Raw genomic sequence first — 13,383 nt, forward strand, 5'->3', positions numbered from 1 at the left:
AAGGGACAATGAAGGAGGAGCGTAAAAAGACAGTCGCAAGGGCTGTTGTCGCGGCAGGAGCGCAGGTCCGGCGCAGGCGAGCTCCTTCCCTCGCAGCATCGATGATTCGGGCAGACGACAGCGTGACGTCACGGACAAACCCTAAACGGCAGGAACGAACAGCTCAGGCATGTTTCTTGCGACAGCAGCAAGCACGTATTATTCGTCCTGTAGCTCGTTAACTACCTAGCTAAACCTCGTACCGTACTGTCACACTGTTACCCATTGATTATTACCAGCCGATAGGACGCGCACCTGCTCGCCATAAGAAGCCCGGGCTCCCCTTGCCCCATTGAAGCTCTCCCCCCTTCCTCTGCCACATTCTTCCTCCATTCTTCTTGTGATACCCCAGTTACGCTGCTGAAGGAAGTTTTTTGCTTCGAAAAAAAAAAAAGGAAAACACGGTTGTTGAATCCAATCGCCTCTGATACTTAATCTTAATCTCTATTTTCCGTTCATTACCTGTGTTTACACCACACCCGCCGTCATGGGTAACAAAGCTGTGAATCATCCAATGGACCCCAAGAAGCGGGATGCTGTATGCTTCTTCTGTCGGAATCGGTCTCCGGGTGCGTAAAAAGCTGACAGAAAACACAGGATATTGATACCAAATTGCAATTCTACGGCATCTACAGTGGTAAGTTGCCGGGCGCAGGGATATAGTCATGGTACACGATCGCTGACAATGTCCGACAGCTTTTGCCAATGGCAAGCTCCCAACCGTATGTTCTTGGCTAGAATGACAACATAGTACGGCATTGACCTGATCACTCAAACAGAACAAGCAATGCGACGTTGCTTTGAACAGCGCCGCCAACTCCAAGTGGTTGACTTCCCCCTCGAGCGAGTTGTCCGATGAAGGGAAAACTCTGGTGAAGGACTTGCGCAATATCATTGAGCAGTCTAAAAACCTCTTCCTGTCCAAGAACGAAGGAGAGCTGTTGCAGGAATTCATCTGGGAAGCCCAGCACATCAGCGGCGAAGACTTCCAAAAATTATCCTCACCGGTCAACAAGGATGCTGCCCAGCAGGATGCCAACAAGGCTGCCGAGGGCTTCAAGACTCTCGGTACCCTGCTGATTACGAACGGCGAATTCCGCAAGCTCCGTATGTTTCCTTACTCCCACCAGCCGATAAACCCGTGCTAAGTTTCTTTAATAGTTAGCGATGCCGTGGTTCTCCTCCGCGACATTGCCGGCGATGCCGCATCCAACGCCGCCACCAAACTCAAGCCCGATGAGGATACCCTTGCCCAGATTGATCAACCAGCTCAGGACAATGTCTGGCATGACAAGCCCAACCTTTCCAAAGATCAGATCAAGAACCAACTGCGTGAACAAACCCAGAAGTACAAGTTTGCCGTTCGTCTCGCCCAACCTCGCTAGTTGACATTGTAGATACTAACTTGACCCAGAACAAGGAAGATGTTGAGGCCGCTATTAACGAAGGCGCCAATGCCGCAACCGGAGGAAAAGACGAAGTTGCAGCTTCCGACCTTGATTCCCAGGCCGGTGCTTCTGCAATCGCCCAAAGCCTTCAGCAAAGTGCCGACAAGAAAATCTCCCCCGAGGACAAGGAGAAGGCCCAGAAGACAGCCGACGAGGCCAAGGGTACTGCCAATGAATATGCTCGTCGCACCAAGGAATTCCTTGCCAAGAAGTTGCCAAAAGAACGCCGTGATCAAGTTGTGTGGCGTCTGAAGAAGATGATTGTTGAAATCCAGGGACACTCGGACTGTATGACCTTTACCCTTTCGCCTGTCATTCACTATCTAATAATTTCACAGACCAGCAAGCCATCGAGACCCTTCTTACCCTAGCCGAAACATACGCCGGTCACGGAAAGAGCGTAACCCAGCAGGGCTCGCAGAGCGCAAAAGGTGCCCGACAGGATACGAATTTGAAGCAAGCAGAGACTAACTTGAGGGTATGATAGGATTTCTACAGGGAAAAAAGAATATGCTGACGCAATTCAAGACATTAATCGAGCGGTTTGCTAACAGCACATCGACCGATGACCTCTTTGATTCGCTCAACACTATCTACCGCGATGCCGATCAAGATCCCCGTCTAAAAGAATGGTTCACGAATGTCGACACCTACATCCGGTGGGTGTTTCTAGTCTTTTAATCTCTTCATGTTCTTTACTAACCAGTGATAGACAATGCTTGCGCGAGCAAGGTTTTGTTTTGCAGGATGCTGCCACGACCCAGTGGAACAAACTCTACGATGAAGGCCGCTTTTTGTTGCGTGACCGCTACAGAAACCACACCGACCGCATTGTTGATGAGATCAAGTTTTTGGCTAACCAATTTGATGAGGATCCTCAAAACAAAGCATTCCGTCAATCATTGGAGAAGCTGTTCAAGGATCTGGGCCAGGACCAGAACGGCAAGCCTGTTTTCAAGCCTCATCTCATCAAGGATATTACCAATATTATAATCCCCGAGATCTTCCAGTCTGCCCGTTACATTCCTATTCCCAGAATCGAAGTCTCGGATCCCGCTGTGGACATGGTAAGTTATTGCTACCAGATCGGCTTATTCAACGACTAATTGTGTCTAGGTCATTGAAAACCTGGTCATCGAGAGCGACAACTTGATGCCTAATGTTGTAGAACTTAGCACCGACAACTTCTGGCGTTGGGGCCGCAAGAAGATCAACAGCATAGATGACCACAAGGTTTGATTCCTTCCCGTCGACTGTAGTTGCGTCCCTTTACTAACTCTAGGATAGTTTATGATTTCCGCTTCTGGCATTCAGGCCGATATCAGAGATGTTAGCTACTATCTCAAGAAGAAGCAGGGATTCCCCTCCATCTCTGACACTGGTGTCATGGATCTCTTCCTCGGCGGCGAGGGATTCAGCTTCAAACTCGCTGCTTCCAAAGCCCAGAAATCTGACAAAGCTCACATCTTCAAGGTGGACAATGTCAGCGTCAACGTGAAGAACCTGAACATCAAGCTGAAGAAGTCGAAGCACAAGCTGCTTTTCAACATCTTCAAGCCGACTCTGTTCAATGTTGTCCGGCCTGCTGTCCAGAAGATCTTGGAGAAGCAAATCAAGGAGGCCTTTGTCAAGGCCGATGCATTTGCCTACCAAGTGCAGACCGAAGCCCAGCGCGCTCAAGAGGCCGCCCGGGACGATCCCGAGAATTCTGCCAACATCTTCTCGCGATACGCCGACGCTACACGTCAAATTCTTACCGAGAAGAAGAAGCAAGCCGAGGGTACTCCCAAGCGCGACACCACCGTCCAGGTGGCAATGACACACCAGGACGCCATCTTCAAGGACATCAAGCTGCCTGGCAATGTCACCAACAAGGCAACCGAATACAAGGAGAAGTCTGCCCAGGGCGACCGGTGGCACTCCTCAGTGTTTGACTGGGGTAAGGCTGCACCATCGAAGAGCTTGCCCAAGGCTGGCGATATTACTCGCAAGCCTCACACCACCGCTGACAGCACTCTACGAAACACCACTCAGACCAATGGTGCCGGTGCCAATGGCCACGTCTTGGGAACAAACGGAGCCACCAATGGCAACTTCAAAAAGGAGGTTGACCGCGCTTTTGACACCAACGGCGTCCCGGTCAGCGTTAACGTCCCGGTCGCCACCAATCTTACTGTGTAAACTGCAAGTCTAATCACTTGTGCTATATAAGATTGGATTTTTGTATCGTTTTTTCTGGTTTTTGTTGATTTACGAACTGCGGTTCAGTTGAATATCCCTGGCACGTTCTAATGGAGTGGTACTGATGTAATGGACGTGGAGTAATACCTCTGTAAGAATATTGGTGGAATGTCGGTTTCAATCTTTTAACTATTTCTTCCTAATATAACATCTATCCTTGTGGTCTGATCTAACTGAAAACTAAATACGAGGGGTCAATAAATATTGAATAATAGATTGGCTGTCAATTTTCAATAGTAGGAGTAGATCGATAAATTTGTTGGGGCGCCAGACGACCCTTGCGTTAGTTAGCTCCTGCTGGGCCGAGTCGTCTCACATGCGCACCCGCCGAGTCTTGTCGACCCATCTGTTTGTGTTTGTGTTTTTGTTTTTGCAGCAACGTCGCTCCTTTTCTTTTCCTTTATAAAGAGATTGTGTATGTGCCTCAACACTGCTTATGACCGACATCCCGACTGACCCGATTCCTGATTCCCAGTTTCTTTTTTCGATCGATTGACTGCCCGACATGCCCGCCAAAAAAGCCACCACGAAGCCGCCTGGTCCTGCAGGCAAAAAGCCAGCAGCCTCTGGGCTAACACGCATCTACCTGTTCCTCTACAACCTCGTCAGCCTGGGATTATGGGGATCCTGCACCCTGCGCGCCGCGCTGCTCATCCCGCAACACCTAGAGCAACACGGCACACTCTCCGCAATCTTTGCGCAGGCTTTCCCTCTACTTGCGCTCACGCAGTCGCTCGCCGCGCTCGAAGTCGTGCACTCGTTGGTCGGTCTTGTGCGTGCCCCCGTCATGACGACTGCGATGCAGGTGGCATCCCGGTTTTTGGTGGTTTGGGGCGTTATGTTTGCGTTCCATGAGGGTTCGGAGTATGTGCCCCGTGGTGCTGGTATTCTGGGTGCTGCGGGGCCAGACACTCAGTACGGGGATTATGGGTTTTTGGGGTGTATGTTTGCTTGGGGTATTACCGAGTGTATTCGATATGGGTTCTTCGCTATGCAGTTGGCTGGTGTTGGTGTTCCTGGATTCTGGCTGTGGCTTCGGTTCGTTCTTTTTTTTTTTTTCTTGTCTTTTGCTTCTTCTCGGACTAATTGTGGTTTTTGCAGCTACAACACCTTCTTCGTCCTCTATCCTATTGGAATCTCGTCTGAGTGTGCACTCATGTACCTTGGCCTGGAACCCGCTGCTCAGTATGTGAGTGAGTACTATCAGTGGTTTCTGATCGCCATGTTGGGGGTTTATGTCCCGGGTAAGCAGTCCATCCTTTTATCTTCATAACGAAAATACTAATGCATTGTATAGGAAGCTACGTTCTCTACACTCACATGATGACACAGAGACGAAAGGTGATGCGTGGGAAGAGCCGTGTTGATTAGATTCTGCAAGAGCACGAATGCACGAGTGTGTATTATTTAGTAGCCGCTACTCTTAAGAGAACTTTTTTTTTTTATAAAAAATTATAATTATAATTCCCGCATGATATCTCTGACGGCTTTTGCTGCAAATGCTTTGCGTTGGGCTTCGGGCAGATCTGCCGACATGTCTGTTTCTGTTAATATTTTTTTTTCCAAAATTTACTTCAAAATGGCTAGGGCATACCTTTGATCGACCTCATTCTCATCATCAAGGCTTCGAGATCGTCGACTTGCAGCTCTGAATCACCGCCGTCATTATCATTATTGTCATCGTCATCATAATCGTTGTCATTGCCGTTATTGTTGATAGCAAATCGTAATCCCATCATCTCTCGCTCCAATTGCCCAACTTCCACTCCAAGCCCGTCGTCGCCCATATCAGCGAGGAATTTTTCCGTGTCAGCATCATTATCGTCGTCTTCGTCTGCAGAAGGAGACCCCCATTCCAGCGCTGACAAAACTTCTTTGATGCGCGGCAAGCCTTGCAACTCGCCAAACTCGTTTCTCGCCGTCGGATTTGTTTCGGGGCTTGCTGGATCCCACAAGATGACTTCGAAGCCGATAATGTCCATTTCATAGAGTGTGTCCTCCCACCATGCAGCACTAAAGAGCTCCACCTGCTCTGGCTGGTAACCATTGTCATCTTGTGTCTCTCTTGCTGGTTTGCCAGTTGTGTTGCTGTTGTCATTGAGCAACACTAATAACCCGGGAACCTCGCCCATTCCGCCATCCCTCTCTTCCTCTGTTTTTTGTTTGACCTCGTTGATAATGCGGACTGTGTTTTTGATTATTTGCGCGTGTTTGTTGTTTTCATTCTTCTCGGTTTCTGGCGAATGGTTATTATATGCTTCTGCCGGAATCGCTTTGCTCGGCGCAACAGGGTTGCGTGCGCAGACGAGCAATGCCCCGATTGCGTCACGCACGACCTGGGCTTCGTCGGAGAGGAATTCGGTTTTCCACTGTCCTTTTTCTTCTTCTTCTTCTTCTTCTTCTTTTTCTGTGGTTTCTGTGGTTTCTACGGACGGCGGCGAGACAATCTCATCGACCCAGATGGGTACATCGGCAGTGTAGTACCGCGTTTCAATGCGTAGCGGGGCATGTGTTGTGTATCCTGCAAAGGATGTTTTTGTTTTTCTTTCGTTTTTGTTGTTGTTATTGTTGTTGGTATCGGTTTCTACAGACTCGATAGGGATTTCGTGTTGTAGATTGTCTTCATTGATGGATTCGCCGGTCAGTGCGGATAGCAGCGGGGGGATCGTGGTAACGGGGTCTATCGTGGGCACTGCATTTGCAGCTGGAGCTTTATCTGCAGCTGTATATGTGTCTGTAGTCGTAGCTGTACTTGCAGCAGTACCTGCAGCAGTGGTAGGCGTGAGAATGAGCAGACGACGCGGATTCGAGATTGTTTTGGGTTTGGAATCCATCTTTTCCCCTCTGTCTTCTCCTGGTCCGGCAGGAGGGTATCGTTTCGTATAGAACAATTCGAGAATAATGATATGGTGTTAGCTTCTGCTCGTTGAGTTGATGTTTTGCAGAGTCGGAGAAGAAATCGGGGGAATGGTTGATGAAGAAATTACGTGGAAATGAATGGTTATAGTGGCTGCGGGGTACCTATATCTCCGCGCGGAGCTCCGGCGCATTCTTTATTAATATCTTGACGCCAGAGCGTTGGCGATTAATTTTTAACATTATACATGACTTGGACAGCAGAAGGAATTTACATTGATAACCCAGACTGATTTATATCATTCTATCCCAGCCATGCCTTTTTTCTAGTCTTGCGACAAGGGAAAAAAAAAACCGCAATCGACATGACTTTTATTACACAGCTTTCAAAAAATGACAGACACAACAGTATCATCGGATTGTTCAGGTACGTATTCGTAGATCGGCAGTCGATAATCAACAGACCAACACCATTAAAAACAAACAGCAAGAAACAAAAACAAAACAAAATCTAACCCCGTCGCTGTCCACGAGCCCTGTTGACAGTAGCTTTACCACGCGCCAAACCAACACCGCGACCACGCTGGCCACGGGAACGGAACATGGGAGCATTCCTAGAGAAGAAAAAAAATAGGAGTCAGTATTCAACATCTATAGGCACCCTTCGTAGTGTAGAAGTGAGAGGCGGGGAGGGGAGGATGTCTACCTCAGCATATCCGGCACAATAAAGAATCGCACGTGGCTACCACGAATGTAAACCTGATCCAAATGCGACACGCGGCCGTCGCGCGCGGTGACTGTGATATCTTTGAGTTGGACGTTCATATTATCCTCGGCTGGGAGAAGATGTCAGCGCGTTCTTCGCTTTTTGAGAGGGGGGGGGGGGGGGGGGGGGGGGGGGGTTCCGTCATGTCCTATCCAGAGCGTTCGATCCCTAGGATGTATAGACAAGGCAACTCATCAGAGACTGAAAAAACGCACCTTCGAGCAGTTTTCCTCGGTACACCTGACCCGACGTAATCTCTAGCGTAACGACATGGCCCTGCACGAGTTAAGCTAGTTAGCCAATGTTCTTTAGATCTTCAAGTCCAACGACAAAGGGAAAAAAAGAAAATTGTACCTGTGCTTCGTTCAACAATTTGATCGGAATGCCGATCGTGCTCGTCAATTTGCCCATGATTTTCTGTTTTTGTGTCTGTGTATATCTGTATTGGATTTGGATGTCGCGTGAATGAGAATTGAAAGAGAGCTGAGAAAAAGTCGGCAAAAGGGAAGGCGGTGAGGTCGGGTGCTGCGAGAAATATCACGATCACGGTCACGATCCGAAAGACTGGCGAAGGGGGAAAAAATAAAAATCGCAGAAAGCGATCAAGTGTTTTCCAGAGAGAGAGAGTAAAAAGGCAGTTGCTGAATGAGCGAGAGCAGGGAGTGAAGTTGAAGAGAATGTGGTTCGCAGGAGCGGGAATGAGATATCGTGGGGCGCGCTTTTGCGGCTCTGGTCCAGAGCTTCCGCCTATTACGTCGACTTCACCATAAATTACGCTTTGCAGTCTGGATACTCTTGGACAAGTACAAAAACACTCGCTTTATATCAATGATGTTCTCTCTTTAGGTCAAATACTACACGCAGCTGTCTTGCACACAAAATGGTCAACTCCAACCTCCAGGCCTTCAACCTGGCCGTGTCCACGCTCCTCAAAACGCCCTCTCATCTCCTCCCCAACCTCACAATCCCTACTTTTCTCGACCTGCCCGAGCATCTCGGTCCTCACCTGACCCGAAATTCTTCTTCTTCTTCTTCCTCGTCTACAGAAAAAAACACCCCCCAAAAAACGCCATCAATCCGCGCGCTCGTCATCGACAAAGACAACACTCTCTGTCCACCAAATAGCATCGACTTCCCAAAAGCCTACCTCCAAAAACTCGAATCACTACGGACCTCTCCCTTGTCACCATTTAACCAAACCAACAATCCACAGGGCATACTAATCGTGTCCAACACGGCCGGCAGCCGACCATCCTACGAGCCCGAAGCGCGCGATCTCGAGACTCGATTGCAACACCTACAAATCCCCGTGTTTCGCGCCACCCAGAACAGAAAACCGTTTTGTGGGCCAGAGGTTCTGGCCTGGTTCCGCGAAAGAGGGGTTGTGACTACTGCCGATGAGATTGCGGTGGTTGGGGATAGGTTGGGGACGGATGTGTTGATGGCCGCGCAGATGGGTGCGTGGAGTGTATGGTGCAAAAACGGGGTGACGCATGGGGTTGCTGGCAGCCAGCAGGATGGCAGAGTCGATCTGGATTATAGAGGGTTTTTGGCAAAGGTGGAGGTTGCAATGGAGAGATATCTGCGAGAGACTTGTGGCATAGCACCTCGAGTGCCTCCGGGATGGGAGGGCTAAATTTGAATGATATTTATAGATACCCTTTGTAATATATGTATACCTACATGTACTTGTATTGATATAAGTGATAGTGCTTGATTGCTAAAACTACATCAACATTCTGTACAGCACTATAATAGACACTGATAATCGAATAATAAATCGAATAGTAAAGATTTGACAAAAAAAAAATAGTCTTCTGCGTGCTCACATCAAATATCCCAAGGTGTTGCTGTTCATAGACAAAAATATGTGAAATATAATAAATCGAGTATCAAAAAAAAGTCCACGAAGTTAATCAAAAATGATATAGATCAAAACAGGCGAACAATGTCAATCTACAGAGCCGGCCGTAGGGGATAACAAAAGCGTATATCCCAAGAATCGAATACGAGGTGGATTGCGGACTATCCACCGGAAATTCAGGCACTCGGTGCCCGAATGATACTCGGGTTCAATAGAACAAAGCCAACTGGCGTGCCGAGTTGGGAGAAACGATCAAAAGTAGAAAGGAAAATAAAAAAGGATATCACAAAGCCAAATTGAAAACATCGAAGTCACGCCGATCCAGAAACGCCATGCAGTCCAAATAACGAACGCCTATTTTATTTTAATCCGACGGCGCCCGTAATATGTCAAGAGTGTATATCTGGCTCATGACGAAGTAGGATCGATCATTTCGTACGACTGAATACCAGCGAGGTCTCCAGCTATGTTATGCGATTGCGGCTCCGACATTCCATTCAATGAAAAGTCATACTTGGGGCCGTCCATCGAAAAGTTGTTGATGTTGTGCTTCGAGTACATGTCATTCAGCATTAAGCCGTCTTCAGAAACGCCACTTTGCGTGCCATTGTTGAAATTGAACATATCGACCGATCCCGGCGTATGCATGGCAGAGAGCGGAGGTGAGTGGTCGGCAATATAGGGATCAGTGTGGTTCACATTAGCCATCGATGGTTGTTGGGTCATCGACTGGTCCATCATTGGCGAGGCTGAGACATAAGGCAAACTGAATTGAGTACCGGCAGTCGTGGTGCCCATCGGTACCGTCTCAGAAGGTGCAGCGCTGAAGAAAGGGGGACTGGCGTAGTCAGAGATACTACTCGTAGCAGTTGCCGACATGGGGTAGGTTCGTGGATCAACAGGGTACGCGGCGTTGGTGTCTATGCGCAGATCGCTGCCCAATCCCTGCAAGGCACCATGTTGAGGCATCGGCGCGAAGAGAGTCGAGTTGGGCGTGAGATGAGACATAGACTGCTGCATCTGAAACGAAGGTATCGGAGTATGCAGGTAGGACAAGTCCACTGCGGGCGGCACCGACCGACTTCGCTGGCGCTTGTGACCACGAGGCATGTGATTGGCACTGAGATGCGGCTCTGGGAACATGCCGATTTGGGCCAGAGGAAACTGGTTTGGCTGCGAAGCCGGTCGGTGGATAGGGTGAGGCGGTGTGACTGGGGCCGATACGGCATAGTTGAAATTCAATCGGTTCTGGAATGTATCCAAAGACACCAGTTTGGCCAGCTGAACGCTGAGAACCTTGGGGTGGCCACCGAGATGGTGAACCATGACTCGGCTCGCTTGCTGGTCTTCTGTGAAATCGCCACATTGGTAGAATCCACCAGAGTTGGAAGAATCCATGTAGAACAAAGGTGGCCGCATCAATTCCACGAGCAAGCCACCCCCCCTTGGCAGGCCGCCATTTGGATTGGGGGTCGGGTCACCAGGTTCCAGAATCACGTTCTTGATGTACGAAAACGGGTATTCGATCTTGTAGCCGGCCGAGTCGTTGTTGATGTAGTAGGTCATCGTGGCCTTGTCGGGAGAGTAGAAGATGACGAGGTCCATGGCGTTCTGGCCAATTCGTCGCCAGCTTCCAATGCTCAGCGACCGACAAGTGAAGTGGTGGATCATAACCTTGCCTGAAGGGCCAGCCTCGCCAGCAAAGCCGCTGCCGAAGCCGCCCATTCCGCTGGCTCGTCCAAACAAGTCCCGGGCACCGGGTTTGTGAGGGTCGAGTTGCATGGCCAAATAGTGGCGCATGGAGTCTGGGATGGTGTCGCAATCCTCGCCGGTTTCGATACTCTTCTTGGCAATCATCTTGATCTTGGCCCGTCGGTTCTGGAACCAAATCTGCACCGATCTCTCGGTCATGTTGATCTCTTGGGCAATGCGTTCCCGCACCGCGGCAGTCGGAGTCGGGTTCTTGTTGAACTCCAGTTCCAAGGTTACCAGCTGGTCCTGAGTGGCGCGTTGGCGTTTCTGGTTCTTCTGCTGTTGCGTGAGAGTGCTCTTGCGTTGCGGGCGGCGAGACGAGGAAGCCGAAGGGACGGAGGCAGCCGGGCTGGTGGTGGACGGCGAGGGCGAAGAATTGGCCGAAGTGATGGATGCTGGTGCTGAGATATGGACCGCCGGAACGGCAGCAATGTCAGCGGAAGACATGGTGATGACTTGTCGACAAGATGTTGATTTGATGGGTGTCGACGATAGTAAACAATCAGGTAGTAGGCCTTACCAGGGCCGAACGTTGTTGACTGGGGCTGGCAAAATGGGCGAGTTGAGCGAAGTATATCCAATAGTTTATATATATATATAATATATATATTGGTCAAAGCGCTCTGCGCTGTATCCAATCTGACGATCGGAGTTGGTTCGTCTCTGTCGCAAATCGAGGGGATGTGTGTGAGTGATGAAAAGGGGAAACAACAAGAGCTGATCCAGGCAGCTCAAAAAGGGGGTCACGAGAGGTAGCGGGCGCGGAGAGCGCGTCGGGTCTCACGAGACTAGAGAAAAGAGCGTGTGTATGTGCAGTAACGAGTCCTGGCGTTCGTCTGCCCGTGACAACAGGCAGGGTGAGGCGCGGCTGGATATCGGCTGAGGCACACAAGGGGACCGACCGGATGAGGATAGCGAGCGAACGAACGAACGAACGAACGAGCGTTTGTTAGTAAGGTATATACTCCGGTGGGGGGGGGATAGAAATGAGAGTGATGCGGCCGCCGTAAAAGAGTGGACGGGGGGGCCTGTGGGCAATGAAAAGAAATAAGCAGAAACGAAAGATAGAAGAAAAGGAACGGGCAGAGATGATGTGCAACAAGGCGGAGAGAGGGGATAAAGAGACAGACTCGTGACGGCACGGAAGGCGGTCGGCCAGCCAGGGCAGGGCAGGAGCGCACTGGGCGGTGGGCGGTGGGCGGTGGGCACTGGACTGGCAGGCACGACCCGAAGGGGGCAGGCCCGGCAGGCACAGCCAGGCAGGGAAGGAGCCCCCAAACCCGACAGGGAAAGGGCGTTCTGCGCGGTTCGGGCTCTGGCGTTCTAGCGCGTTGGCGTCTCGTGGAAGCCCCGGCGCGCCCCACCGCGACACTCGAACGCCAAGCCTCCCCTAGGCGTATTCGGGCTAGCGCCGGCAGAGCGCTGCCCTAACGCGTTTCCGGCTTAGCGTGCCGTAAGCCCAACACTCAGCGCGCCGTAAGGCGTTGGCGTTGGCTCCGTCCTTTCTCCGTGCATCCAGCTTCAGCTCCATCGTCGAGCCAGTCACCCCGGAACCAGCACACCGGGGGCTTTCCTAGTGTCTGACTGTTTGCGACTCCTCGACTCATGAGTGCTCGTACGCCAACAACTAAGCTTAGTTCCTGCACTCTTCGTTCATCCAGCCTTGGGGTTATCATACAAGCCTGAGAGATGACTATTGCAATCCTTCCGGCAGTGTACGCCTGGTGGTGGCACGGCCCGGCGCCGAGGCTGGCCGTATGCCTGTGACTTGTCCTACGCCGTTGAACCTTGAATACCTATGGAGGATGAACATCTATGGACGATACTCTGTACTTTTGGTGGCCTATACTTGGCATGAGTGCCTATAGTAGGTATGCTTGTCAACACTTTCAATAGACAAAGTGTTCTTTTCAAACATGCCTATCAACCAAGTCTAGCGCATACGAAACGCTCTGTAGATCCCCGGTAACTGTGGAACTCAGCCGCTGCAGTTCAGACAGGGATCCCTGGTCGTCGTGATAACGAAACTGAGTGTATGAGAACGCTAGAGACGGCAATTCACTTTCAGATGGGCCACAGGTTCATCCAGTCAGACCAGCATAGACAGCTGCAGGATTGCCCTAATATACATAATACTAGAAACCACTTACTTTCCAGTCACTCCATATATTGGATCATATTATTATAGCTATACTCAAGTTCTCAGAATTCATGTACGCATAAAGCAAGGAAGACCTAGGGTTAGGGCTACGGATCGGTGATCCAGACCCACCATGAACCCGATCGCCCAATCAGATACCCGCGGCCGAGCCCGTCGCCTGCCGCATTCGGAAATAATCTATAAGAAGGGTTTGTTAAGTTGTTATCGACCTTTCCTCTACTTGGAGCTGTCGTCCTGGATCAAGCTGAGGTCATCC

The 13,383-nt window shown here is 50.2% G+C and overlaps 6 protein-coding genes across 6 annotated transcripts; 3 read left to right on the top strand and 3 right to left on the bottom strand.

The window, feature by feature from the left end:
- Positions 1-526: 526 nt before the first annotated feature.
- On the top strand, positions 527-3,668 carry TRUGW13939_11376 (uncharacterized protein; the record flags this gene model as incomplete). The annotated part of the gene is made up of 11 exons (XM_035494484.1): positions 527-577; positions 637-676; positions 736-761; positions 819-1,146; positions 1,201-1,400; positions 1,454-1,775; positions 1,826-1,965; positions 2,016-2,146; positions 2,200-2,554; positions 2,604-2,720; positions 2,775-3,668. 11 exons carry the CDS (start codon positions 527-529, stop codon positions 3,666-3,668), a joined length of 2,604 nt encoding a protein of 867 aa, XP_035350377.1.
- A 565-nt stretch (positions 3,669-4,233) lies between these two features.
- On the top strand, positions 4,234-5,099 carry TRUGW13939_11377 (uncharacterized protein; the record flags this gene model as incomplete). The annotated part of the gene is made up of 3 exons (XM_035494485.1): positions 4,234-4,766; positions 4,830-4,972; positions 5,026-5,099. 3 exons carry the CDS (start codon positions 4,234-4,236, stop codon positions 5,097-5,099), a joined length of 750 nt encoding a protein of 249 aa, XP_035350378.1.
- An 87-nt stretch (positions 5,100-5,186) lies between these two features.
- TRUGW13939_11378 (uncharacterized protein) lies at positions 5,187-6,562 on the bottom strand (the record flags this gene model as incomplete). The annotated part of the gene is made up of 2 exons (XM_035494486.1): positions 5,187-5,266; positions 5,323-6,562. 2 exons carry the CDS (start codon positions 6,560-6,562, stop codon positions 5,187-5,189), a joined length of 1,320 nt encoding a protein of 439 aa, XP_035350379.1.
- Positions 6,563-7,095: 533 nt separating this feature from the next.
- TRUGW13939_11379 (uncharacterized protein) lies at positions 7,096-7,761 on the bottom strand (the record flags this gene model as incomplete). Its single annotated transcript, XM_035494487.1, has 4 exons — positions 7,096-7,198; positions 7,291-7,420; positions 7,566-7,626; positions 7,705-7,761. 4 exons carry the CDS (start codon positions 7,759-7,761, stop codon positions 7,096-7,098), a joined length of 351 nt encoding a protein of 116 aa, XP_035350380.1.
- Positions 7,762-8,230: 469 nt separating this feature from the next.
- TRUGW13939_11380 (uncharacterized protein) lies at positions 8,231-8,986 on the top strand (the record flags this gene model as incomplete). The annotated part of the gene is made up of 1 exon (XM_035494488.1): positions 8,231-8,986. One exon carries the CDS (start codon positions 8,231-8,233, stop codon positions 8,984-8,986), a length of 756 nt encoding a protein of 251 aa, XP_035350381.1.
- Positions 8,987-9,622: 636 nt separating this feature from the next.
- Positions 9,623-11,413, bottom strand: TRUGW13939_11381 (uncharacterized protein; the record flags this gene model as incomplete). Its single annotated transcript, XM_035494489.1, has 1 exon — positions 9,623-11,413. The coding sequence occupies one exon, from the start codon at positions 11,411-11,413 to the stop codon at positions 9,623-9,625; it is 1,791 nt and encodes a 596-aa protein (XP_035350382.1).
- Between the last annotated feature and the right edge of the window lie 1,970 nt (positions 11,414-13,383).

Source organism: Talaromyces rugulosus, chromosome VI (assembly GCF_013368755.1).
Source record: "Talaromyces rugulosus chromosome VI, complete sequence".
Lineage (NCBI taxonomy): Eukaryota > Fungi > Ascomycota > Eurotiomycetes > Eurotiales > Trichocomaceae > Talaromyces > Talaromyces rugulosus.